This window comes from Leptonychotes weddellii, chromosome 11 (assembly GCF_054177405.1).
Source record: "Leptonychotes weddellii isolate Sample4059 chromosome 11, ASM5417740v2, whole genome shotgun sequence".
Classification (NCBI taxonomy): domain Eukaryota; kingdom Metazoa; phylum Chordata; class Mammalia; order Carnivora; family Phocidae; genus Leptonychotes; species Leptonychotes weddellii.
This window is the reverse complement of record NC_138379.1, coordinates 42,384,664-42,410,048: the sequence shown is the minus strand read 5'-3', so window position 1 is coordinate 42,410,048 and position 25,385 is coordinate 42,384,664. Positions and strand designations below refer to the sequence as shown.

The following is a 25,385-nucleotide window of genomic DNA, read 5'->3' as shown; positions in this document are numbered from 1 at the left end:
GAAGATGTGGTCCATATATACAATGGAATATTACTCAGCCATCAGAAAGGATGAATACCCAACTTTTGCATCAACATGGATGGGACTGGAGGAGATTATGCTAAGTGAAATAAGTCAAGCAGAGAAAGTCAATTATCATATGGTTTCACTTATTTGTGAAACATAAGGAATAGCATGGAGAACATTAGAAGGAAGGGAAAAATGAAGGGGGGGAATCAGAGGGGGAGACGAACCATGAGAGACTATGGACTCTTAGAAACAAATTGAGGGTTTGGGGGGGGGGGATGGGTTAGCCCAGTGATGAGTATTAAGGAGGACACGTATTACATGGAGCACTGGGTGTTATATGCAAACAATGAATCATGGAACACTACATCAAAAACTAATGATGTACTACTGTATGGTGACTAACATAACATAACACAATAAATAAATAATAAAAATAAAATTAAAATTAAAAAATAATATACCATATTTAAAACATATACATATAGCATATCAAATTTTAACATTAATTTTAATATATCATACATCTATCATAATGTACCTGTATACTTTAAAGAATATTACAATTAATACATATGTACTCAATACTTCACATAAAAATAGTTCATTGTTCAAAAATATTTGAGAGGGGGCACTAAAAAATTAAGAGATTACTTCTGAGGAGTTGGATTCTAGGTGAAAAAGGTAAACTCAACTTTCTCTGCCTTGTCTGTCCACACATTATCGTTTTTTAAAAAACTTGTTTTTGGGGCGCCTGGGTAGCTCAGTCAGTTAAGTATTCAACTCATGATTTTGGCTCAGGTCATGATATAGGCTCAGGTCATGATACCAGGTCCTGGGATTGAGCCCCAAGTCAGGGAATCTGCTTGAAGATTTCTCTCCCTCTCTCTCTGCAACTCCCCCCAGGCAAAAAATTAAATAAATCTTTAAAAAAAAAAAAGGATGAAGTAGGGATGCCTGGGTGGCTCAGTCGGTTAAGCCTCCAACTCCTGATTTTGCCTCAGGTCACGATCTCAGGTTCGTGAGATTGAGCCCATGTCAGGCTCCCTGCTGGGTGTGGAGGCTGCTTAGGATTCTCTCTCTCCCTCCTTCACCATCTGCCCCTGCCCCCCAAGCACGCATACACTCTCTCTCTCAAAAAACTAAAGTAAAATATAAATAAATAAATAAATAAACTGAGTAATGCCAAGTGGCTAAAAAATAGTGTGATTGAATTAAGCATATCATGAGGCAATTAAGTAAAAAAAAAAAAAAACCCAAAAACTGCAAAAATCTATAGGCAGTCTCCATTCTGGTTCTTTCGCAAGGTTAGTTAAATTCTCACTCCCCTTTTTAAAAAAAAAATGTGGGGCGCCTGGGTGGCTCACTCATTAAGCATCTGCCTTCGGCTCAGGTCATGATCCCAGAGTCCTGGGATCAAGCCCGCATCGGGCTCTCTGCTCTGCGGGAAGCCTGCTTCTCCCTCTCCCACTCCCCCTGCTTGTATTCCCTCTCTCGCTGTGTCTCTCTGTCAAATAAATAAAATCTTTAAAAAAAAATTTAAAAAATAGGGCGCCTGGGTGGCTCAGATGGTTAAGCGTCTGCCTTCGGCTCAGGTCATGATCTCAGGGTCCTGGGATCGAGTCCCGCATCGGGCTCCCTGCTCCTTGGGAGCCTGCTTCTCCCTCTGCCTCTCTCTCTCTCTCTCTGTCTCTAATGAATGAATAAATAAAATCTTTAAAAAAAAAAAAAATTTTTTTTAAAAATTTTTAAATAAAAAATAAATAAAATTTTTAAAATGCATCAGGGTGCCTAGGTGGTTCAGTTGGTTAAGTGACTGCCTTTGGCTCAGGTCATGATCCTGGAGTCCCAGGACTGAGTCCCACATCAGGCTCCCACTTGGCGGGGAGTCTGCTTCTCCCTCTGACCCTCCCCTCCTCACGCTCTCTCAAATAAAAAAAAAAAAAATCTTTAAAAAAATAAATAAAAATTTAAAAATTTTTAAAAATGCATCTGGAAAACCTAGTGAATGCATTATGGGTTTCCATTTAAGAAAATTTCCATGCAAGAAAAACAATGCAGACAACTGATTAGTGGACCCATAATCAAAGGAAATACCTAGACCTTTCATCAAAAGACTAGTGACTATACAGTCATGTTTTAAGCTAAAATACAATGTTTAATGGATATATATATATATATATATACACCCCTTTTATGATTATCAGACTTGAATGACTTTCAATTATCCAATCTACTACCCTATTAACTCATATCAGGTAAAGAACTTCTCTACATACAATTTTACAGCACCTGGTAAAAAAATATGCTATTAAAAAAGCTCTATCTATAGGGGCGCCTGGGTGGCTCAGTTGGTTAAGCGACTGCCTTAGGCTCAGGTCATAATCTCAGGGTCCTAAGATCGAGCCCCACATCGGGCTCCCTGCTCGGCAGGGAGACTGCTTCTCCCTCTCCCCTCCCCCTGCTTGTGTTCCCTCTCTCGCTGTCTCTCTCTGTGTGTCAATAAATAAAATCCTTTAAAAATTTTTTAAAAATTTAAAAAACCCTGTATCTATATAGACCAAAGAACAAACATTATCCAGGAGTAGGTAAAATGATCTGTACAAGTTAAAAAAAAAATTCTTAAAACTGTCAGTTCAGGGCGCCTGGGTGGCTCAGTTGGTTAAGCGACTGCCTTCGGCTCAGGTCATGATCCTGGAGTCCTGGGATCGAGTCCCGCATCGGGCTCCCTGCTCGGCAGGGAGTCTGCTTCTCCCTCTGACCCTCCTCCCTCTCATGCTGTCTCTCATTCTCGCTCTCAAATAAATAAAATCTTTCAAAAAAAAAAAAAAAACTGTCAGTTCAGGGGCTCCCGGGTGGCTCAGTCGTTAAGCGTCTGCCATCGGCTTAGGTCGTGATCCCAGGGTCCTGGGATTGAGCCCTGCATCAGGCTCCCTGCTCAGCGGGAAGCCTGCTTCTCCCTCTCCCACTCCCCCTGCTTGTGTTCCCTCTCTGTCAAGTAAATAAATAAAATCTTTAAAAAAAAAACAAAACTGTCAGTTCAGTCATCCAATGGGTTATACTTTGTCTTACAATTTCACCTGCATTCTTTTTCCCTAAGTTACACTTCTTTTCTATTCAGTAGGCAAGACATACAGTGGGCAACACTAACTGTGAGTGGTGATGACATGTTTTTGGAAGGCCAGAAAGATTTTCACCCACCTAAGGCCTTTGAATCATAAATAAAAACTATTTCAAGAAAACCAACCTCAACTGTTTAAACTACACTATTAACAAAAAGGCCACTCCATTTTACTGTCAGCCACGCTCAACAATATCCAGGAATTTTTTTGGAAAAATCTTTTTCCTGACCATGCTATAAACATGGCTTTAGGTCCTGAGTTCCACTTGATTCTATACACAAATCTTCTCAATCACCTTCAAACCTCTTAAAATTTGTATTGTTGATTGTATTATTGATAGAATAACTCATATTCCAGGAAATTTAAGAAGGAATTCTGATGGAAAAATGTCACCTATCATATTTCTGGTTTTAATCCTCCTTTTCCCACATCTACAACATCCCCAATGCATTATAGGTACCTAACCTACTGAACAAAATAAAAAACTATGAGTCCATATAATAACAAACAAGGAAAAATAAACATTATTCCTTATAGTACAATGACAATTAATAAATATAGATGGAAAGACACTTGGGTCATGCAGTCGGTTAAGCATCTGACTCTTGTTTCAGCTCAGTTCATGATCTCAGGGTCATTAGATCAAGCCCCGTGACAGGCTCCACACTTGGCATGGAGTCTGCTTGAGATTCTCTCTCCCTCTCCCTCTCCCTCTGTCCCTCCTGCTTGTGCACTCTCTCTCGGATAAATAAATGAACTTTAAAAAAATAAATAAAAATAAAATATAGATGGAGCTAGAAAATCACCATTTTGTGACCATCATGGTAATAACTAATTCAGACTAGAATCATCAATGGGTGTTAAATCTATTGGGCAAAACTTCAAAGAACAGTATATTTACAGTTTCAAAGTTAACTCCCCACAAATTACTTACTAATTACAAAGGGAAGAAGGATAAATTTCCATTTAAGAAACTTGGCAGACATAATCTTAACCAAGTGATCAAATTAACATTACCAAAGATGGGCAAACTGACATCAAGTGCCTCCTGTCATGATAAAAATACACATTATGTGCCTCCTGATACAATGCACTGAGAGAATCACAACATCACTTCTGTGTTTTATAACGAAAAATGTATCAACTGAATCTAATCATGAGGAAATATCAGACAAACCCAAACTGGGGGACAATCTACAAAATGCCTTGCCTGCACTCTTCAAAAATGTCCATGTCAGGAAACACATGAAGAAGTAAAAAGTAAAAACAAGGCATGTTACTAGACAAGATCCCGGATCAGGAATAAAAAAAAAATTGTAATAGCAGACATTTTTGGGACAATGGTGAAACCTGAATAAATATTATTAACAATGCTACATTTCCTAAATTTGATAATCATACTATGGTTCTGTAAGAAAACGTCCTTGCTCTTATGAAATAAAAGCTGACGCATTTAGGAGTCAAGGGACATAGCGTCTGCAATGATTCTCAATGGTTCAGTTTTATGTTCACACATTCACAGAGAGAGAGAGAAAATGAAGACAAATGTGGCCAAATGTTAATAACTGGTGAACTGTGGGAGAGCACACAAAAGTTCTTTGAACATTTCTTGCAACTCTTCCATAAGCTGGAAACTACTTCAAAATAAAAGTCAAAAAACTTAAAACCTACAATGACTATGCATCTCAGAGTAACAAAGTCCTTACAATGGTCTACAGTTGTAAAATCTAAGCTCCTGTTAAGTCTAACAACATCTGCTTCTATATTCCTGCTTTCTCACTCCGTACCATCCACCCAGTTTTCTCAACTGTTCTTGAACATAACAAGCACATTCTTGTCTCAAAACCCTTTTATGTGCTATGCCCTTTGCACAGAATACCTTCCCTACAGATATTAACAAGGGTCACTTAGACAGGACTTAAATTAATCATTATTAAAAATTGGAGGGGCACCTGGGTGGCTCAGTTAGTTAAATGTCTGCCTTTGGCTCAAAAATCTTTAAAAAAATTGGAACTTCCCTTCCCCAAATACCATCCTCTTCCCTGTTTTATTTTTCTCCACAGACCTTATTACCCCTCACACACTATAAACTTTATTTATTTCATCATCCCCTCCTTCCCCACTAAAATATCAGTTCCATTATAGGAAGGATTTTTACCTGTTTTGTCCACCACTGTATCTCTAATCCCTGAAACAATGCCTGGCACATGGCAGGGTCTCAATAAATAGGTACTGAATGAATAAATTTTATGTTATTTTTCTGGTTCATTTAATAAACATCTGTTTCCTTCTGATCTACTTTACTATTTTGTCCAAACCTGCTGCTCACATTCAGTTCACCTCTAATTTATAAAAAACAATTCAGTTATAACAAACAACAGAAAGAAGCAATACATCCTCATTTTCTCAAAGGATCATCATTTGTGAATCCTCAGTTATTACTGTCAGGCTGCAGAAGGGGCAAAAGTAACTGCGGAATGATGGAAAGTCAGCTTTCTAGAACCATCATTTCCTACCCCTCTTTTCAGCATCAATTAGAAGGGATGTCAGGAAGGAACCCCTCCCAAGCTGAAGTGCCCAGCAAAAGGCCATGATGATAGCCAATTAGAAACTGTGGCCCTCTTGTGCTCCATCAGTTTGCCATCTACCACCTACCTGCAAAAGGTCTGAGTTTTGCTCAAATTGTAACAGCCCCTGACCTTTACAGTCAGTTCCACTGCATTCAATACGGAAAGAAGGGAGGCCCTATGCAGGGAGAAAGCTCTAGTAAGCACTGACTTACGCTGTGAGTAGAGCAGGATTTGAAACTCCAGAAGGGCACAAGTAAAAAGTTGAAACACATTTTCCACCCCAAGCAGTTCAAAGACCTCTCTGACAGGAAAGTCAAATAAGGGAAGCTCATTGGTACTTGGTCTCTGGCAGATTATTGGCCCATAGACCCCAGAAAACTTCAAGGACCGGCCAGGAGGCGGGAGTGGCACCTCATAGAGTACATTGTATATGTAGCTCTCAAGGGGCAGTGGAGGGGGCTGAGGTGAAGTGACTGCCTGGTGAAGTTGTTCCAGCACACTCCGACATGCTTTCATGAAGGACATGGGTGTGATGAGGCAGATGCACTTAGAGACGTAGAGCGTGTCCCGGCTAATGTCATAGGAGTTGAAGCGCTGAAGCTTGGTCCCAGGAGTGCCTTCACCATCCTCCATGCCACTGTGGTCTCGGCCATCAACAGAGGGAGAATGTAGGACATCATACTCAGCATTATGCATATGGTAGAGGGTCTGCATTGCACTGCAGATCTGCTTGCTAGTCACCTCCTCATAAAATGTGAGGGCAAACCCAAATGTCCGAGAGCCATCCTCCCTTGTGATAATAAAGGCATGGAACTGGGGCTCCCTGGGATCAGCCTGGGTCTTGAATGCTAGCCCTTTGGGCATGCATAGCTGCAAAAGACAACAAGGAAACAAGTGGTGAGAACACTCACTGCTGGTCCTCTTTTCAGAATACCATCACTATTTATTTACTCAGAGTACCTACTATGCTACGTGTTTGGGATATCAAGATCAACACAGCAAAACATCTGTCCTAAAAATCTCCCATTCTAAGACATATGAGTAAATAAAATTATAATGCAGTTATCAGGACTACCCAAAAACAAAGTGTTAGGGCAACACAGAATAGACACCCAGCCCAGGAACATCAGAAAAGGTTTCACAGATGAGGTTATATTAGAATTCATCAGGTAGAAAAGGGAAAGAGGGTATTTCAAGGACAAGAAGAAAATTCACAAAAATAAGGAGGTAAGAGAAAGCTTGGAGAATTTAGGTAGGTGGTTAAGCATAACAGCATTTACTGGGAAATGATGCTAGAAATATACCTATAAACTAGACAGATACAACTTTGTACCTAAAAATAAACAAAGTTTTAGACTCTATCAGGTCACAAAACTCTGTCATCAAGAGAACCTTCTCTTTTCATAGGAAAAAAGGGAGCATTTCACATAAAGCAAGGAGATGACATAATCGGGATAAAGATGCACTTTTTTCACTTTAACTCAGATGGGTTATATAAAGAAACTTGGATAGCTAATCAAACTGACCTAAATCAATCAGTCCCCATTTTCCAGTTCTATATAAACCTAGCTATACAAATGATCTCCTAGTGGCCTGGGGTTAACAAATAAAAGGACCTACATTATGTTATATCCATTACCTTTGGACTTGACTTCCCAAAACTTAGGTGTTTCTAGAATACAGCACGTTACAATGAAATAAGCACTGGACTAGGAGTCAAAAAACTCGAAACTAAGACTCAGTTTCCTCATCTGTGAAATGAAGATAATATAATTTACTCTGCCTACTTCACAGGGTTATTAATATGCATCAAACAAGATCATCCTCTAAAAACTTTAAGAAGCTATTAAAAATTAATACAGGTAGTACAAAGATGTGATCAAGAGCATAGCACTGGAACCAGACTATGATATAGTTCTCAAATTGCAGCTCAACTGCTTCTTAGCCATGTGACCTTGAACACGTTACTTAACCTCTTGAACACATTAACCTCTTTGAATCTTAGTTCCCTCATGTATAAAATATATGTGTATCTGTGTGTGCATGTGTGTGTTTATTTAGCATCATCTACATAAGGGGTACTGTGAAGATTAAATGAATTAATTCATGTAAAATGCTTATCATGGTGCCTAGCACAAGGTGAATACTCAATAAAGGTTAGATTATTCATAGTAGTATTCTACGTGAGATTTACACCCCTGTCCTGGGGCGCCTGGGTGGCTCAGTCAATGAAGCGTCTGACTTTGGCTCAGGTCATGATCTCAGGGTCCTGGATTGAGCCCCAAATTGGGCTCCATGCTCAGCAGGGAGTCTGCTTCTCTCTTTCCCTCAGCCCCTCTCCCCAGCTTGTGCGCTCTCTCTCTCTCAAATTAAAAAAAAAAAAAAAAAAATGCTCTCCTATCTAAAATAGGATGAAACAAAATACCCATTTCTGTCATATCACCCAGATATACACAACCAAGATTGAGAGAAAACTGCTTTAAATCAGACTCATCATGTAATCTCAGTACTATAAGCAACCAATAGCTCAGTACCTCAAAGTTCACTGAACCATTACTATGCATTTGTTCTGACAAAACAGAAACATTGTGATTTTCAGCATATTTGATATGTTGACCAAAATGCAGAATCATGAATAATATGCACACAACCCCTTCTTCAAAAGTTATTGGTAGCTGGTGGAACTGCTGCTACCAGTCTGAACTCACAATTCTACTGTAAATTAGTTTGTAAATTATTTCATATTTGCAGCTAACAAATACTAACCATTCCCACTGCATCTTGGTCAAAGGGATTCCATTCTACGTTCTCAGGGTATCGGGCAAGGACCTTAGACTTGAATGTTCGTCTCAGTGGTGTCTGCTCAAAATTTTCTCCTGCAAGAAAAAGAATGAAGGAAATCATCTCTACAGAGTCCCTCAAAATCACAGCGTTACGATTGTCTGAGCTTGGTAGTCCAGCAAGGTACAGAAGTAAAGGCAAAGGGGTTAGTATGCCAACCATCTAAGAACAGGAAAGGTATCAAAGTTATTAGGTAAGTAAAGAAGCTGAAAAGGTTTAGCATGGTTAACAGTGGACATCACTAGCTATCTTTTCTTTTCTTGAAAGTGAGTTATTACTAAAATCCAATGGTTAATCTTCTTGGGAGAGTGGAGATAGCACAAGAAATGACAAAGGATTATATCCATCTTTTTTCCTGTAAACCACATTTAGTTTGCTTAAAATCAACTGATATCATAGAAGCATAAATTATTTTAAATTCAGAATAAAGTATGCATTTCTATGATCTCTGAAAAAACACGAAGGGACTAAAAGATTCAAGAACATTAAAAAAGCAAATTTCAGGGTAAATCTAATGAGATATTTTGTCAATTCAGAATCATTTGAAATTTCTAAAATTCTACTTTGTTTCCCCGTTCCCCCTAAAAACGTTAGAATATACTGAAATAAAGAACATTCAAGTGAAAAGAGGAAGAACCAAAGAACCCACCACCTAGACGGACCCAAATATGAAAAACCTACTGGTCCAAAAAAGGCACAAGAAAGTTAGAAGGTCAAAGGTACAAAATACCACTTTGTAAAGACATGTAAACGCCACCAGAAAGGTTTGGGTGTTCTCAGTTTTGTTTTGTTTTTACCTTCAGTCGTACTGGAAATGAAAGGGCTGGCACCATCCCTGGCTTTAGAAGCCTGTATGTACTGGCATAATGCTATATGATAAATGAAATAACAGAGTATTACAATAAAGCAATAGTATTCAAACTTTTTTGACCATGACTCCAGTATGAAACAAATGTTACGTCATGAAGCAATAAATACATAAATGATGTGTACATATAAATTTGCCTAAAACAAATTTCACAAAATAATACTTACCCTTACTCTGTGTGATGCCCTTTCATAATTTCTACTCTATATCATTAAAACCAAACTAACTAAAACTACTAACACAATTCACAGTTCAAAAAAACATTACAATACAGCATAATGACATGAAGAGCTCAACAGATATCAAATTACTATAAAGTCACTTGGTACTTTATCCCAAAGTATCCTGCCCCAAATACTGCTTTTCCTAAGGAGTTAGGGAATAGGGGACAAATTAAATGTACCTAAATATTTCAAACAAATAAATTTAGTAGGAGTCATGGAAAAATATGTGGAAAACATGATCAAAAACAATTCAAATGAATTTGATATTTATTGAGTAATCATGTCATACAAGGGCCTTAGGTACTGAGGGGATAGAGACAAACAAAAGGAAGCACCTATCCTCAGGACCTTACTCTCAAATGTATAGGAAAAAAGAACATACACAAATAACCATTTCACAGGGAGGTTACTATCTGGGAGGCTCCAGATCTTTAAGTCTCTGTGGTCCAACCATTCAGAGCACACTTGCACAGGATCCTGCTCACATGTTCTAGTTGATAATATAAATTCTGTTCTAACTATAGTTTTTCTGAGTTAGTTTGGAACCCAAAGGAGCTGGTGATTAAGGAAGATGCATTCTTCCAACACAGGACTGGGATAAACCTAAAGTTGCATAGTTCTTCACTCTAAATCATCCCAGAAGCATCTTAGGTTTCTAAAGAGTTTACAGTAATTCTAAGGTACTTGTTCCAGAAATTAATAATGATTCCAGTCAGAAAGTTATCATTTATAACTAAAACATTCACTTCCACTTTCTCTCGGGTTTTGTCCATCATCATCATCAGAAGCCCACTTATTCATAATTTTCAACTTCTGACAAGACTCAACTTTCCTTCTGTTAGTAAAGCTAGTAACACAATTTCAATTCCTCTCATTTCCTGCTTCTTCCAAACTGAGTTTTCTGAAACTCTTTTCCAGCAAATTTCATCTCTCAAAATACATTTGGTAATCCTCACTAAAGAAGACTGGCAAAATTAGCAGGCAGCTGGTAACAGTGGTAGCAATAAAGCCCCTACGGCTATGTAGTTAGTCTCAAGCTTTCAATAACACCTGCGAAGAACACACCCATGGCAAGGCTGCACTTACTGTACAAAAAAATTAAACAGCAAGCAGCCGACATAATGATCTTGTCTACAGTCTGTAAGTCTCAGAATATATATTTAAACTGTATTCAGTTCTGAGAAGATAACTATGTCTTCCTCCTAAGCTTCTTCACTTTTAGTTGTCAGTTTGCTCATTTCTTCCTTACTAGGCCAGAAAATCCCCTCACGAAAAACTACAACATATTTGAACAGAAACAGGAATCAGGGCAGTTTCCACTGTCCTTAATGAAAGCCTTTAGAGAAGGGTATTTTTTTAAGATGGTTATGAGGTGACCCCAAGACATAATGAGCATTCAAAGGATGGAACAGACCACTTTAAACAACCACTGAGAAAAGGCCAGAGGTGAAAATGATGAACTGACCTGAAGTATAGACAAAGAGGAGGGGGAGGTTATGAATCACAAGGAGAAGTGGTCTTTAGATCCTCTATCCTCCACACCACCTCTTCACCTCCCACCCCTTCTTCAAACAAGCTAAGTAAAGATTTCTTGTTAAGGAGTCAGGTTCTTGTTAAAGAGTCAGTAAAGGCATCACTGAGACTGCCAATCTTAGACATAAGTCCTTCTGTGTATTAGACTGGACCAGTATCAGGAGCATAGTATTTGCACTGCAAGGGGAAAGGGGGTGTGTAAAGCAGTATGAGAGCCCTGAGACCAAATCATGTTCATTACAGCACCCTATATAGAGCGTCAGATAAGTCACAGAGGAAGGGGATTCACAAACCTAAGATATTTTTATTAAAACAATTCAGTCTTTCATCATTTGCTGAGGGCTAAGTTTTGAGAATAAGCAGTAGAGACTTAATGCCTCCAGAACATCTACACAGACCCACCTCATGAAACCGGTACATATGTCCTTTAAGTCTCCAATTATTTAGACCTTTGGAAATTCAAACGATATTAGGAATAAGACATTGCAACCACAACTGGCCTACTGTCCTGGAAAAAGTAATTACTTATTCAACTAACACATACAGAGTCCACAAATGTCAGCAGGTCTGGATAACAGAACTAAGGCCCATTTCTAACAGCAACTTAAAAATTAGTCAACTAGGTGTCAGTCTATCTTTGTGAATCTGTCCCTGAGGAAGTACAATTCAGATAAATCATAACAGATTTTTTTTAAGCCTGCACACCTTACAAGGACTTCTGACAGGTTCTTTGTTTACTCGCTCTGCTTTGACCAAGCCAGAAACAAACTGACATTTGTATTGCTATTAGCCTGTTGGTACTAGCTTGATTTGAATAATCCTAAATAAGGGATGCTTACAACTGAGAAGCTTCAAAGGAACCCCTAAACTCTCTGAAATGATTTACAAAGTTTTGTATGAAAATATGTGCATTTTTCTAAGGAGAAAACACAATTTTCATCAGATTCTCAAAGGGTTCCATGACCCAAAAAAGTCAGAAGCCACAACTCCAAATGTTTCTCCAATTTGGGCAGCAAACATGTCACCACTTACAGATTAACCTAAATGGGTAGGTTTACATGCAGTCTAAAATAAAATATATGCACTATTAAATAACTGCTTTCTGGGTTGATGATGACATTATTTTCTCCTTTTTTATCATAAGAAGCCTGTAGATGCAAACTTCTCTCTCTTTACACATACACACATATGTGAATGAGTTAAAAAAGAAAAAACATCTTATCCTCAAAACTTGTATTTGAAGTCATCTGAAACGTCATCAGAAAATGTTCACCAAGGGAAGCCTGGGTGGCTCAGTTGGTTAAGCATCCAACTCTTGATTATGGTTCAGGTCGTGATCTCAGGGTTATAAGATCCAGTCCCACATCAGGTTCCGTGCTCAGTGAGGAGTCTGCTCGAGATTTTCTCTCTCTCCCTCTCTGCCCCCCTGCCCATGTGCTCACTCACAACACTCTCTCTCTCTCTCAAAATAAATAAATAAAATTACTAGACATTCAGGTGCCTGGATGGGCTCAGATGGTTAAGCATCCAACTCTTGATTTCAGCTTAGGTCATGAACTCAGGGTTGTGAGATCAAGTCCCACACCGGGTTCTGCACTCAGTGGGGAGTCTGCTTGGGATTCTCTCTCCCCTCCCTCACCCCCTACCCCCCACTCAGGCTCGCTCTTTTTCTCTCTCTAAAATAAACAAAATCTTAAAAAAAAAAAAAAGTTCACCAAAATCTCAAAGTTACACATTTATAATAGATGTATTACATCTGTGGGAAACAGTGATAGTTTTAAAATGGTAGTGCAGATAAGAAAACACATGTTCCAAAGAGCTATGTGAAAAAGACCCAATATAGTCAAATCCCCACCTGGTTTATGTTAAATTACACAAAGCTTCTCCAGAACATAGTGTTAGCTTAAAGAAAAATAAAAGTAATCATCACTTCCTAGGAAAGCGTTTATGGGACACATCTGTTATACCTCTATCTTGGATTAGATATACCAAATAAAAGTATTTCAATTTCTAAACCTATCAGTAATCAGAGTTCACATACACTTAAGAAGCTTTACATAAAATTTGAAGTTTGAAAAAAAAAGAAAAAAGAGCAAGAGTTAAGGGCATTTTTATATCTGGTCTCTTAGAAGAGATGGGAAGGATAATACAAACATCTGTGAAACTACAAATGAAAAAAACTGACTTTGTCAACAGAATAATTTATATCTAGGGCACCTGGGTGGCTCAGTTGGTTAAGCATCTGCCTTTGGCTCAGGTCATGATCCCAGGGTCCTGGGATGGAGCTCCACATCAGGCTCCCTGCTCAGCAGGAAGCCTGCTTCTCCCTCTCCCTCCGCCTGCTGCTCCCCCCTGCTTGTGCGCTCTGTCTCTCCCTGTCAAATGAATAAATAAAATCGAAGAAGAAAGAAGAAAGAAGAATTTATATCTAGCATGATGGCGGTTCTGCTTCCAGTCATGGAAGAGCAGCTCTATGAGACCAACTCTCTTGCAGATAACTATGAACACTGGACAGAATATAAACAACTACCTGAAGTACTAGGGAACAAAAAGGCAAACAGATTATGACAGAAGAGAGAGGGTCAAAACTTGGAAAAAGGTAATGACACCAAGCAAGTGTCTCCTGTTACGGCTTTTGGCCATCCAGGTCCCAGTCTGTGCCATGAAAGATGGCTAAAATTCAGCTAAAAACCCATAGTCTTACTAGCTTCACAAACCAGAGGACAGACTTTAAGGCAACCACAACAGAGAAGTGAGGGAGGGAAATTCCAAAGAGAACCAAAAGAAGGTGCCTCAAACTCTGTGTATAAATTCTGCCCAAATGGCTGGCTAATCCCTAAACTATGCATGCATGGAACAGACTTCAAGCAACCAAGTTAGGGCTAAAAGAACTGAACTGAGATTTAAACTGCCATTCACTGCACGGGAACAGAGTTTAACAAAACAAACAAAATTCAATGTTCTTTAGAGGAAGGTAAAAAAAAAAAAAAGAAGAAGAAGAAGAAGAAAAATCCAGTGTCTACAATGTATCATATTCAATATCAAGGACACAACTCAACAGAATTGTTTGGCATATAAAGAAACTATCTATTCTCCAGAGAAGAGTCAATCAACAGAAAATGACCCTGACTTAATCCAAATATTAGGGTTAGCAGACAAAGATTTTAAAACAGCTATGATCGGAGCACCTGGCTGGCTCAGACAGTAGAGTATGTGACTCTTCATCCTGGGGCTGTGAGTTCAAGCGCCACACTGAGACTGGAGATTGCTTAAATAAATAAAACTTAAAAAGAGAGAAAGAGGGGCGCCTGGGTGGCTCAGTCGTTAAGCGTCTGCCTTCGGCTCAAGTTATGATCCCCCTGGGTGCCGGGATCGAGCCCCGCATTGGGCTCCCTGCTCCGCAGGAAGCCTGCTTCTCCCTCTCCCACTCCCCCTGCTTGTGTTCCCTCTCTCACTGTGTCTCTCTCTGTCAAATAAAGAAATAAAATCTTTTAAAAAAAAAGAGAGAGAGAGAAAGAATCAGCTATGACCATAATGAATGAAAAAATAGATCTCAACAGCAAAATAGACTCTATAATTCAGAGAATGGGCTTAACAGCAGATTGGAGATGCAGAAGAGTTAGTGAATTTAAATAGATCAACAGTGGTGCCTGGCTGGCTTAGTTGGTAGAGCATGTGACTCATTATCTCAGGGTTGTGAGTTCAAGCCCCACACTGGGCACAGAGCCTACTTTTAAAAAATTATTAAAAAATAAAGATGGGGAGCCTGGGTGGCTCCGTCGTTAAGCATCTGCCTTCGGCTCAGGACATGATCTCAGGGTCCTGGGATCAAGCCCCACATCGAGCTCCCTGCTCCGCTGGAAGCCTGCTTCTCCCTCTCCCAATCCCCCTGCTTGTGTTCCCTCTCTCGCTGTGTCTCTGTCAAATAAATAAATATTTAAAAACAAAAAATAAAAAAATAAAGAGATCAACAAAAAGTATCCAATCTGAAGAACAGAGAGAAAAAAAAATTCGGGAGAGAAAGGAGAGTATGGGAGATGACCCCAGAGATCTGTGGGGCAACAAGTCTAATATATATATAATTGGAGCCCCGGAAGAAAAGGACAGCAAATGAGGTTTAAAAAACTTTTTTTTAATTGAAGAAATAATGATCAAAAATTTCCCAACTTTGGTAAAAGACATAAATTTACAGATTCAAAAAGCTCAGTGGATTCTAAGCAGGACACATACCAAGAAAATAAAAAATTGTACATCACAAACTTTTTTTTTTTTCCACAGTCAAACTTTTAAAGAAAGGGAAAAAAAAGAGAAAGATTATTAAGGAGAAAATCTTGAGACAGAGAAACATGATACATTAAAGAAATGACTGAAATTACCATTGCTTTCTTACCAGAAACAACAGAGATTAGAAGACATGGAACAACACCATACAAGTACTGAAACAAACAAAACCCTGTCAACCCAGAATTCTATAAGCAGGAAAAAAAAAAAATCCTTCAAAAATGAAGGCAGAATAAAAATATTTTCAAGTAAAACAAAACTAAGATGATTCATTGCTTGCAGACCTGTACTACACAAGTGAGAAAAGCCTATCCCAATAACTTACGTGCTATATGATCCCATTTATACAACATTCTTGAAATTACTAAATTTTAGAAATGAAGAACACATTGATGGTTGCCAGACGTCAGAGATGGGGAGGAGGAGGGTTCTATAAAAGGGCAATACCCAAGAATCCTTATGGTGATGGAACTATTCTGTTTCTTGAGTGTATTAATGTCAATATCCTGGTTGTAAGATCATCCAATAGCTTTGCAAGATGTTACCACTGGGTAAAGGGTAGAGTGTCATTTCTGTATTATTTCCTACAACTGCATATGAATCTGAAATTACCTCAAAAAGTTTAATGTTTTTAAAAAGTATATTTTTTAATTTAAAAAAATTTAATGTTTTTAACAACCTGTTAAGGTTTTAAAGCAGAGGCTTCAGGCAATACAATTCAAACATCCAAAGTTATACCTTGGACCAAATTCTTCAAAGGCAGCTGAGCTATTCCTCACTCCAGGACATTAGGGTCACATCCGGGCTACCTCACACCTCACCATATCCACACCAATCCTATAGGGTCTAATTCACATTATCTACAGCAAAGAGTGATAGAATTTTCTTCCTCTGGGAATGGATACAACCAGGTTATTATGCCATCATTTGCATACTGGCATTCTGGGATGTCCTAAAATTGATCCTGCTGGTGACACTGGTGACCACTTCAGGGCCACTCATTCTATGATCAGTTTACTTCCTGCACTAAAACATGTCACTGTATTTTTCCTGTTATAAACACTCCTAAAACAGACTGCCCATCGAAATAGTATTACTACCAATTCATACTTCTATCTGGTACATGTTGAAAAATCAGCTTGTGTTTCACCAATTCACTTGCTGCCTCAGCATTTCAATCCTCCTTGTCTTTCAGATAATTTTCTGAACTCTTGAATAAATCAGAGATCATCTCCTGTCATCTTTGACTGATGGGGCACAGTGTAATAAGAGAAGGGAATGCAAATTTCTAACTAAACAAAAATTAACCTTGCTACTCCTTTTAGGTGACTATTTCATTACTATCAGCAGTTTTTAAATGGGGACAGCTTTAAAAAACACAGTAAGACTAGCTGAGTTTTGGTAGCTACAGAAAACCATCTAACACTATACTCTACTCATCACTCGCCATCACCTCTTCTTCATATGAAATTGAGGTAAGTTTATAGGTCCTGCGGCATAGAGAGGGTACCTGCTCCTTGAAGAGAGAAGCTGTACCTTCGCCATATCACCAGCTGACGTGTGCTCTGGAGTCAGACATTCACAAATACCCAAAATGCAGGGAGTGAGCTGCCCCCCACTTTGGACACACCACAAGGCCTCTTCGATCTAAGGCACTAACCCAGAAAAGTTGCTCACCAGACTTTTCAATGAAAGCAACAGAAACCACCTGTTACCTCTTTGTTTTCCCCTTGAGGTAAATCTGTTCACTTTCTTTCTCAACATATTTTGTCAGATAACATCAGATTTCGGTATATAGCCATTACTTTTATTGATGTTTTGCCTCCTGCTTGACATCTTCCAGGCTGCTCCACATCTAGTCCAACTCCTGCATCTAATACCTCTTATGTACCCAGTTTTAACAAGAGTCTAGGGTTTGAGAACCTATCCAGACAGGATTGCTCCAAACAACAGCTAGGACGAGACTTTGGTAGCAAGATATCAAGTGTAGACACTGCTTCCCTTTTAGCCCAGCCAAAAACCCTGGCAGGACACACATCTGTTGAGCTAACATCTTGAACTTACATAATTTGCTCTGTTTAGTATGGGAAGCAACAAGCTGTCAAATTCATAGTCTTTCAGACCGGTCTAACAAACACTGTCGTGTGAGTTGGATACACATATACTGTACTGAATTATATACAGTACATACTGTACTGAATTATTAACAGAGTAAGAACTCCCAGCGGTTATACGTGTACATAGGCACTTTTCTCTAAAAGCTAGCCCCTCCAGAAAAATGGACTTAGGCAAACCCAGTGGACTGGGATCTCCAAGAAAGAAATAGCAGAGGACAAATATGAACAATCTTCATGCTCTCCTCAATACCAAATTTTAAAATAATCAGGCTAAATTAACGGTAAGCAACTAGCCTAGAAGGCAGGAGACAGAGCTAAGGTCCTACCTTGGCTACTCGCTAGTTGTGTGACCTACACAATTTATTGAGTCTTGTGGGTCTCACTTTCCTCACCTGAAAGATTAAGAAGTAGAGGTCAAGTTGCTAATCTATAAAGGTTTTTCCAGCTTGATCATTTCATGACTTAATAACAGTTGGGCCTCAAGTCTGACCCAGCATGGAAACTGTACCTTTTAAACTGTGAGCAGTAGGGGTGCCTGGGTGGCTCAGTCGGTTAAGTATCTGCCTTTGGCTCAGGTCATGATCCCAGCATCCTGGGATGGAGCCCCGAGTCAGGGTCCCTGCTTAGCGGGGAGCCTGCTTCTCCCCCTCCCTCTACTGCTCCCCCTGCTTGTGCTCTCACTCTCTCTCTCATAAATAAATAAATAAAATCTTTTTAAAAAATAAAAAATAAAATAAATTGTGAGAAGGCATGCATTAGTTCTCCCTCCGCTGCCTCTCTTCCCAAAACCCCACAAAAACAACAGTAGAGGGGTGGGGGTCAGGGGAGCATAGCCACAGAATGAAAGTGAAGGTGACAGCAACAAAATTTTAGAAGCTGGAAAGCAGACGGATGAGTGGTTCCTGACAGCAGACTAAAGAAAGCTAAGATATAATATAACCTCCAAAAAGCTCAGGAACTTGTAGCATCAGGCACTTCTGGAAGTGGGGATAAAAATGGGACTAAAGGGATGCCTGGGTGGCTCAGCCGGTTAAGCGTCTGCCTTTGGCTCAGGTCATGATCCCTGGGTCCTGGGATCGAGTCCCACATCAGGCTCCTTGCTCAGCAGAGAGCCTGCTTCTCCCTCTGCCTGCCACTCCCCTGCTTGTGCTCTCTCTCTCTCTCTCTGACAAATAAAAAAATAAAATCTTTAAAAAGGGGGGGGGGGACTGAAAACACAAGGACTGGTTGAAAGTCTATTGAAGAACCAGCTGGCATCAGCTCATGAAGAGATAAATTGTTATAGAACTATACAATGGAACATTCTTCAGCCATTAAAAGGAATGGAGTACTGTTACATGCTACAACACAAATGAACCTTGAAAACATTATGCTAAGTGAAAGAAGCCAGACACAAAAGGCTACATATTGTATTACTCCATTTATATGAAATATCCAGAATAGGCATATTCATAGAAACAGAAAGTGGTTGCTAGGGGACTAACTGCTAATAGGTATGCAGTTTGTTTGGGATGATGGAAATGTTCTGGAACTAGATAATGGTGATCGCTCCACAACAGTGAATAAACTAAAAACCACTGAAGTGTACACTTTAAAATGGTTAATTTATGTTATGTGAATTATAACTCATTTTTTTTAAATAAAAGAACCAGCTAGACCCCACCCCACCCCAGACTCTCCCCACTCTGTAGAGCCTCCAACATACCAGAAGAAAACTGGTAGTTTATTCTTTACAAGGGATAAATAAAAGAATGAGTGAGGTGGGTGAAATAGGTGACAGTGGTCAAAAGGTACAAACTTCCAGTTATAAAATAAGTTAGACCTGGGGATGTCATGTACAGCATGGTGACTACAGTTAACAATACTCTATTGTATATGTGAAAGTTGCTAAGAGGGTAGATCTTAAAAGGTCTCATCACAAGAAAAAAAATTGAAACTATGTGGTGATGGATGTTAACCAAAATTACTGTGATCATCATTTGCAATATATATACATATATCAAATCATGTTGTACACCTAAAACTAATACCATATTATTGTCAATTATATCTCAATTGAAAAATAAAATTTTTAAAAAGAATGGGTATATCTATACTTGGGATTATAGCTGAGGTATCAAGCATCAACAGCTGGGAAACCACAGGCACAGCTGAGAGCAAGGGTATCATTCTAAAAACAGAAAAACAAAAATTTTACATACTGAATGTTGAGATTCCCCAGTGCTCTTCCACTACTTGGCTCTCACAAAATTGGCAGGTAGGATTATGCCCTTGAGGCAGAGATTTAGAGGAATGTTTTCTATGAATCTGACCAGCCCAAGAAAAAAGACCTAGAGACCTTCATACTCCAGGGAAGAAATCATACAGCCAGTGACACTCTCAGAAACCAATCCCTCTCCCCATGAACATCAAGCTTCCAATCTGCTTCTTGATGCATTATTCTTAAGTGTAAATGGACAGCCAGAGATCATGAGACACTTGGGAAAAGGCTCTAAGATTAGTGAAAGACACCTCTTGCCAGTCAATGCAACTTTGAGGAAACAGAAAATGATGCAGAAAAAAGAAAGCTTCAAAAAGTACTATCCTAGGGCCTAGAAGCAACAACACCCCAGAGACAGCCTAGCTAGCACCCAGATCTTGGTTTCTAATGCCATTCACCAATAAAAAGAACCAGGACTGCTTACAAAAATGGCTCGTTCTTTAACTGGAAGAGGGCATACATAGGAGGAGCCTGGAGCATTTTGCAATGCCAAAAAGTAAGGAAATACTCAAAAACCCATGATGACAGGGGCACATCAAAGAGACACGGGGGCCAACTAAAAGATCTCCCAATGGCCAAAGCTAGAATAATTAGAACAAAATAAAAACACTGAATTATAATCCAAAGTTAAAAATAAATATCCATGAGTCCATATTAATATAAATAAATGATTAAATAAATAGGGTGAGAATAGACAAATTTCCTGTGCTGAAGAACACCAAATACAGATACTAGGCTCTCAAAGAGGTTGAAAATAACTCCCTGCCCCTTAAGTATGGGCTGCTCATAGGAAAGAAGAGTAACTTTATATTGGAAAAATCTGACAAACACTACCAGGTGATCAAGATTAACATCAACAGTGATGTCATGTTAATAATATGCATGTATTCTTTTTTTTTTTTAAGATTTATTTATTTGAGCGAGAGAGAGAAAGGGAGTGGTGGAGGAGGGGAGTGAAGAGGAGGAGGAGAGAGAGAATCTCAAGCAGAATCCCTGCTGAGCGTGGAGCCCAAAGTGAAGCTCAATATCACGACCCTGAGATCATGACCTGAGCTGAAATCAAGAGTTGGATGCTTAACTGACTGAACCACCAAGGCACCCCAATATGCATGTATTTTTAATATAATATGATGAGAATGGCATTTACCTCTGTAGTCTTCCTTTTGGAAAAAACTACTCTAAAATAAGAAGTTTACTGAAAAGGTTTTAAAAATTATATCCCATTTAAATAAAATGTCCAGAATAAGAAAGTCCACAGAGACAAGAAGTACATTTGTGGCTGCCTGCAATGGAGAGATATGGAGTCACTTTATGGTATGTAAGCTTCATCACAATAAAACTGTTTAAAATTAAAAGACAAACAACAACAAGCTTGTGGAAATTAAAAAGTTGCTCTGCCAAAACTAGAGATTAACCAGGAAAGATGTACATATGGGATTCAGGAAACTGGATCCATTACAAGAGAGCGGCAAAGGATAACTCCAAGATAAAGTAAAGGGACATCCCAAGGTGTTCACTGTGCAATAAGCTTAACAAGCCAAGACATCAAACAACCCAGGCTGATGGAGCTACAGCAAGAATCTGCAGCTTATATCAGATTCTCAAAGAGATTTACGAACCCAAAACTTGCATAAACCACTGCTTTAATGGTATCCATATTAAGTCCCACCCAAAGGACAAACTACAAGACTCGTATTTAAACACACACACACACACACACACGAAAATTTCAGATGATGCAAATCTCAAAGAGAAGAAATGCAGAGTAATGAAGCAGATTAACACAGTTTTCCTGATTGGATATCATCAGGTAGGAATAAAAAAAAAAAAAGGAAAGGAAATAGAGACACAGTTAAAGTACTTTTTAAAAGCCTAGTGAATGTAACTCTGATGAAACTTAATACTGGGGCACCTGGGTGGCTCAGTCGTTAAGCATCTGCCTTCGGCTCAGGTCATGATCCCAGGGTCCTGGATTGAGCCCCGCTTCGGGCTCCCTGTTCAGCGGGGAGTCTGCTTCTCCCTCTCCCTCAGCACCTCTCCGCTGCTCATGCTCTCTATCACACGCTCTCTAATAAATAAATAAAATCTTTAAAAAAAAAAAAAGAGGGCGCCTGGGTGGCTCAGTCGTTAAGCCTCTGCCTTCGGCTCAGGTCATGATCCCAGGGTCCCAAGATCGAGGCCCGCATCGGGCTCCCTGCTTGGCGGGAAGCCTGCTTCTCCCTTTCCCACTCCCCCTGCTTGTGTTCCCTCTCTCACTGTGTCTCTCTCTGTTAAATAAATAATAATAATAATAATAATGATAAAAATAAAAAAAATTAAAAAAAAAGAAACTTAATACCTTATTCTACAGAGCTTACGAAATACTGAAGATAGTGGTTTTTATACCCTACCTCAAAAAATAAGATTACATATAAGAAAAATTGCACAAAAAAATTTAAATCAGAACATTAAAAGAAGCAAAGAAATAGATGTTCTTGGGGTGCCTGGCTGGCTTGATCGGCAGAGCATGTAACTCTTGGTCTCGGGGTCTTAAATTCGATCCCCAAACTGGGCATGGAGCCTACTTAAAATAAAAAAAGAAAATATATTTTTTAAAGATTTTATTTATTTATTGTCAGAGAGAGAGAGAGAGTGAAACAGAGCACAAGCAGGGGGAGGGGCAGGCAGAAGAAGAAGCAGGCTCCCCTCTGAGCAGGGAGCCCGATGTGGGACTCGATCCCAGGACCCTGGGATTATGACCTGAGCTGAAGGCAGATGCTTAACCGACTGCGCCACCCAGGTGTCCCAAGAAAAAAAATTTTTTTTAAATCCGAGAGAGAGAGAGAGAGAGCACAAACTGGGGGAGCGGCAGGCAAAGGGAGAAGCAGGCTCCCCGCTGAGTAAGGAGCCCAATGCAGGACTCTATCCCAGGACCTTAGGATCATGACCTGAGCCGAAGGCAGATGCTCAACTGGTTGAGCCACCCAGGCATCCCCCAAGAAAATTTTTTTTTTTTTAAAGATTTCATTTATTTATTTGACAGAGAGACACAGCGAGAGAGGGAACACAAGCAGGGGGAATGGGAGAGGGAGAAGCAGGCTTCCCGCCAAGCAGGGAGCCCGATGCGGGGCCCGATCCCAGGACCCTGGGATCACAACCTGAGCCGAAGGCATATGCCCAATGACTGAGCCACCCAGGCGCCCCAAGAAAATATTTTTTAAAAAAGAAAAGAATAGATGTTCTTATACACCTATGGCAATAACTTTCTTATAAATTACAAAGAATGATAGCTTACTTGAAATATATGATATTTTAACTAATTTAACTCAAAAAAATTATAAAAAGGAATACACAAAATATTAAATGTGGTTATATGACTTCTGGAAAGTGGAAGTATGGGTGATTGCTATTTTTTTCTTTATACTTTTCTGTATTTTCTGAACTTCCTACTATGACCATGTACAATCTCTATGATAAAGTGATTGCACTAAAGAATATATATAAATAATTTAATAGTGCATTTCTCCTGGCTGATGAAGAAGATACTTTTTAACTGATTTAGAATACTAACCTAATTCCTAATTTCTGTACTGCAACTACTGTGCACATTTCCTCCTCTCTGTATTATATGAAATGAGAAACCTTTAATGCAAAAGAAAAAAAATATATGTATGTACCACTTGGAATCCACGGAAACCACTTTCACATATATTATTTCATGAAGCTTCATCACAACCCTAAGAGAGACTTTACAGATAAGGAAACTGGCTCAGAGATAATCATTCAATGAGTAGGACACAAAATGGGATTAGAAACCCCTCCAGACACCGAGTGGATGTCTCTCAGAACATTAGAATTTAGAGCAGTCAAGAAGTACAAGTTTGGTGTAAGGAAAGGAATATTCTACGGGTAAGTAATCTTCATCAAAAAGTCTAAAAAGCCATAAAACCACAAATTTTCTACTGTAATACAGAGTAGTATTCTCAACCCACAGCTCATGAGAGGGTTCCTCCCTAACTAAAGGCAACGCAACCCAAAATCCCCTGGATCCTTTCAGTACACCCAGCGACACCATTCTCCAAGCTGCCCTACCCGCTAGCAGTTAGGACCCTCTAGCACAGGGCCCTTCAGAGCCTCCTGCAGCTGGGATGGAAGAGAAACAAATGAGGCTAAAATGGTGAGTGGTGGAGGTTGGAGAAGGGAGGAGACAACCTGCCAGTAAGTGAGCTTAGTAAGAGCAGACATGAGGCTAAGGTCTTCTATCAATCCTTGGAAGAAAACCAAGACTTAAAGCCACCACTGTTGCCAGAGCTTTAGGTGAAAGCTTCTTAGAAAGAGCCAGAGGAGCAACTGCTATGTCCGTTCTTTCTCTCCACCTTTCTCGACCTCAGTTCTTGCTCTCCTCCAGCATCTTCTGTATTTCTCATGCTCTCTTGTCTGGACACACTCTGAAAACTAATCAGTTCCATTAACATCAACAACCCTACAAACGCTGACCCTCCTTTTCCTGGAAAAACATTAGGTCTACTAAATGCTAAACTGAGGACCCTGGCAGAATGACTAACAGGGTAGCAATTGTCCTGCAAATGAGTTACTTATGAGGCAACAGGGGCAGCTACCAGCCGTAAAGCTGTTACAGTCAAATACCATCATCTCTCCATTCCCCCACTATTCTTTGGTCATACAACCTACCTGACACATCCTTGTTTTATTTGTTCCCCCTAGCCTCCATTACTATCCTCTGAATTGCATATTTCTAGTCAAACAGGATGACTTGATAGTGCCTCAACATGCCCAAGAGTTCCTTGTTGATCTACCTTTTACCCATCCCCATTCACATCCTCTAGATCTAAGTCCTTCCTGTCCTTCAAGACTTTGTTCAAATGTCACCTTTATTATGCAGCTTTCCCTAATCACTGCCAACATACGTGACTGTTCTCCTGATCTGGTAGCATGTACTCTCTGAGAGAACTAAATGGCAGTACTATACTAAACTGTGACTTCACTAAAGGCAAGATTTACAGTTAATTCATTTCCATCCTTCCACCTGCTTTCAATGAAAGCTCAATTCTTGTGAAGAGAACAAAAATTATTCTTTTTCTCCAGACTGTTAATACGCCTTAAAACTCTGGTATGGGAGTCAGAGAATTAAACATTGAAAAGGTTCCAACCCACAAAGTGACACCTTTGACACAAGCTCAACCAAACTAGCATGACATCATAAAAGCTGTAAAAAAAAAAAAAAAAAAAATCCTTTAATCTGCTGCTAAATCCAGCTGTGAATTGTGCAGGACTGTTGAATCTCAGATCTGTACCTCTGAGACAAATAATGCAAGATATGTTAAGAAAAAAAAAAGAAGAAGAAGGTAGCGTGAGGGGAGGAATGAAGCGGGGGAAATCGGAGGGGTGGATGAACCATGAGAGACGATGGACTCTGAAAAACAAACTGAGGGTTCTAGAGGGGAGGGGGGTGGGAGGATGGGTTGGCCTGGTGGTGGGTATTGAGGAGGGCACGTTCTGCATGGAGCACTGGGTGTTGTGCACGAACAATGAATCATGGAACACTTCATCTAGAACTAATGAT

The 25,385-nt window shown here is 39.5% G+C and overlaps 1 protein-coding gene and 1 non-coding gene across 3 annotated transcripts in view; one reads left to right on the top strand and one right to left on the bottom strand.

Annotated features, from left to right (window-relative positions):
• DENND5A (DENN domain containing 5A) overlaps positions 1-25,385 on the bottom strand; it is a 99,638-nt gene that overhangs the window by 51,017 nt on the left and 23,236 nt on the right. For both annotated transcript variants that reach the window (XM_081797379.1, XM_006728502.2), the window contains exons 2-4: positions 9,337-9,408; positions 8,465-8,574; positions 5,911-6,568 (exon numbers count right to left, since the gene is read on the bottom strand). In XM_081797379.1, coding sequence (XP_081653505.1) covers positions 5,911-6,568; positions 8,465-8,574; positions 9,337-9,408 — 840 coding nt within the window. The remainder of the gene's footprint in view (positions 1-5,910; positions 6,569-8,464; positions 8,575-9,336; positions 9,409-25,385) is intronic.
• On the top strand, positions 14,813-14,885 carry TRNAM-CAU (transfer RNA methionine (anticodon CAU)). Its single transcript has one exon. It is a non-coding gene; the product is annotated as a tRNA-Met (tRNA).